Source organism: Empidonax traillii, unplaced genomic scaffold (genome assembly GCF_003031625.1).
Source record: "Empidonax traillii isolate 1590-97213 ecotype Southwest subspecies unplaced genomic scaffold, ASM303162v1 scaffold555:size490716, whole genome shotgun sequence".
In the NCBI taxonomy this organism is placed as follows: domain Eukaryota; kingdom Metazoa; phylum Chordata; class Aves; order Passeriformes; family Tyrannidae; genus Empidonax; species Empidonax traillii.
The window spans coordinates 273,635-275,485 of record NW_020955748.1 but is presented as its reverse complement, the minus strand read 5'-3'; the positions used below and the strand labels follow the sequence as shown (position 1 = coordinate 275,485).

Below are 1,851 nucleotides of genomic sequence, written 5' to 3'. Positions count from 1 at the left end.
CAGTGCCAGCGCAGGAAGGTCTTGGTGACCGACTTGACGGGCTTGCAGAACATGCCCTCGGGCAGCGAGCAGGACTTCTCGGCCAGGCAGTTGCCCTCCTTGATGTAGCGCGGCCAGAAGCGCACCCCCAGGTCCTTCCAGGCGTAGAGGACGGGGCAGTGGGTGTGCGCCCACAGCCACTGCAGCACCTTCCGCCGCGCCTTCTTGCCCAGCCGCAGGCGGGGGCCCCGGGGCGGCCCCAGCTCCAGCCGCCGCAGCTCCGCCGGCAGCGCCGCCCGCCCCCGCCCCGCCGCCGCCGCGGCGCCCGAGGCGTTGGCCGGCCCCGGCACGGCCACGGCCATGAAGCCTGGGTCGAAATGGCTGCCCAGCTTCTTCCTCAGCGTCCTCTCGTCCAGGTCCTGCTCCTTGGGGTCGTACTCGGGATCCGGGTGCTCCACGATGTCCTTGACGGGCAGGTTGTCGCTGGGCGAGGGTCGCAGGCGGAGGAAGGGCTGCCCGCCCGCCGGCAGCCCCAGGCAGAGGCAGAGCAGCAGCGCCCGGATCGCCGTCATGCTCCGGGCGGGCCCCGGCGCTGCTCCCGGCGGGCTCGGCTCCTAGCGCTGCCCGGCGGCGCCCGCCGGCTCCCGGGGGCTCATAAATAGGCAGAGACACCAGTGTCCGGCGGGGCCCGTTACTTTAAATAGCCCGGCCGGGGTTGTGTGACAGCCGCATCTGAGGCTCGCCCCGCGCCCGCGGCCGCTGGCTCCCGGGGCTCCCCGCCGGGCCGGCTCCAGCCGCGGCCGGCAGCGCCGGGGGGTCCGAGCCTCCCCCGCGGGGCAGGGCAGGGCACGGCGGCGGCCGAGCCTTCCTCCTCCTCCGCCGCCGCCGCTCTCGCTCGCTCCCCCCCAAAATTCACAGCGGACTCGTCTCCATCGCCATGGTGACAGCTGGGCCGAGCCCCACGACAGCTCGTCTAGACGGTGTGACAGGGTTTGGCGTGAGACCGGAGCCCGAGAATAAAACCCTCCTTTATAGCCGGGCGCGCCGGGCGAGGGGGCGGGAGGAGGGTCACGGCGCCGGGGCGCTCGGGCGGCCCCTGTGCGGGCACGGCCGGGGCGCGGGGCTCAGGCGGCGGCGGCCGGTGGCGGCAGCGCCCGCGGCCCGGCCGGGCTCCTCCTCATGGCGAGCGGCGGGGGCGGCCCGCGGGCCCCCGGGGCATCCTCGGCGTGGCGGGGCTGGGGGGGCGTAGGGTGTCCCCGGCACCGGCGAGGCGGCGCGTCCCGACTCCCGGCACGGTTCCCTGGCGGCTCCTCGGCGGGGACGGGCAGAGGCGGGCACGGCCGCCGCTCAGCAGCCCCGGCGACCCATCGCTGCTGCTGCCGCTGCTGCTGCCGCTGCTGCTGCCGGTGCTCCGGGGGCCCGCCTGTCCCCGCCGCGCTCAGCGCATCCAGCCGCGGCTCCGCTCCGTGCCCTGCGCTGCCCGCTCGGCTCGGCTCGGCGCGGCGCAGGCCGGCCCGGCGGGGTTCGGCTCGGTGCCGGTCGGCTCGCTGTCCCGGTGTCCCGGTGTCGCGGTGTCGCGGTGTCGCGGTGTCGCGGTGTCGCGGTGTCGCGCTGCCCCTGCTGCCGCCGCCCGCCCGCCGCGTTCTGCCGCGCCGCCGCTGCCGCCCAAGTTAAATACGCGCCCGGCACGGCCGCCCCGCCCCCGCTGTCACTTTCGCCGCTCGCTGAGTGACAGCCGGGTCCTGCCACCACCTCCCCAGAGCCGCCCACCCCCATCCCCGGAGCGGCGTCCCACCTGCGGCCCCGGGCTCACCGGAGCCGTCACCCCGGCAGCGGGCAGGGTGCGGGGCAGCGGCCCCGGAGCAGGCGGCA

General features: G+C 76.9%; 1 protein-coding gene across 1 annotated transcript in view; it reads right to left on the bottom strand.

Annotated features, from left to right (window-relative positions):
- Positions 1-1,053, bottom strand: part of LOC114064539 — a 25,380-nt gene extending 24,327 nt beyond the window's left edge. The window contains exon 1 of the mRNA XM_027897706.1: positions 7-1,053. Coding sequence (XP_027753507.1) covers positions 7-551 — 545 coding nt within the window. The 5' untranslated portion in view covers positions 552-1,053. The remainder of the gene's footprint in view (positions 1-6) is intronic.
- Between the last annotated feature and the right edge of the window lie 798 nt (positions 1,054-1,851).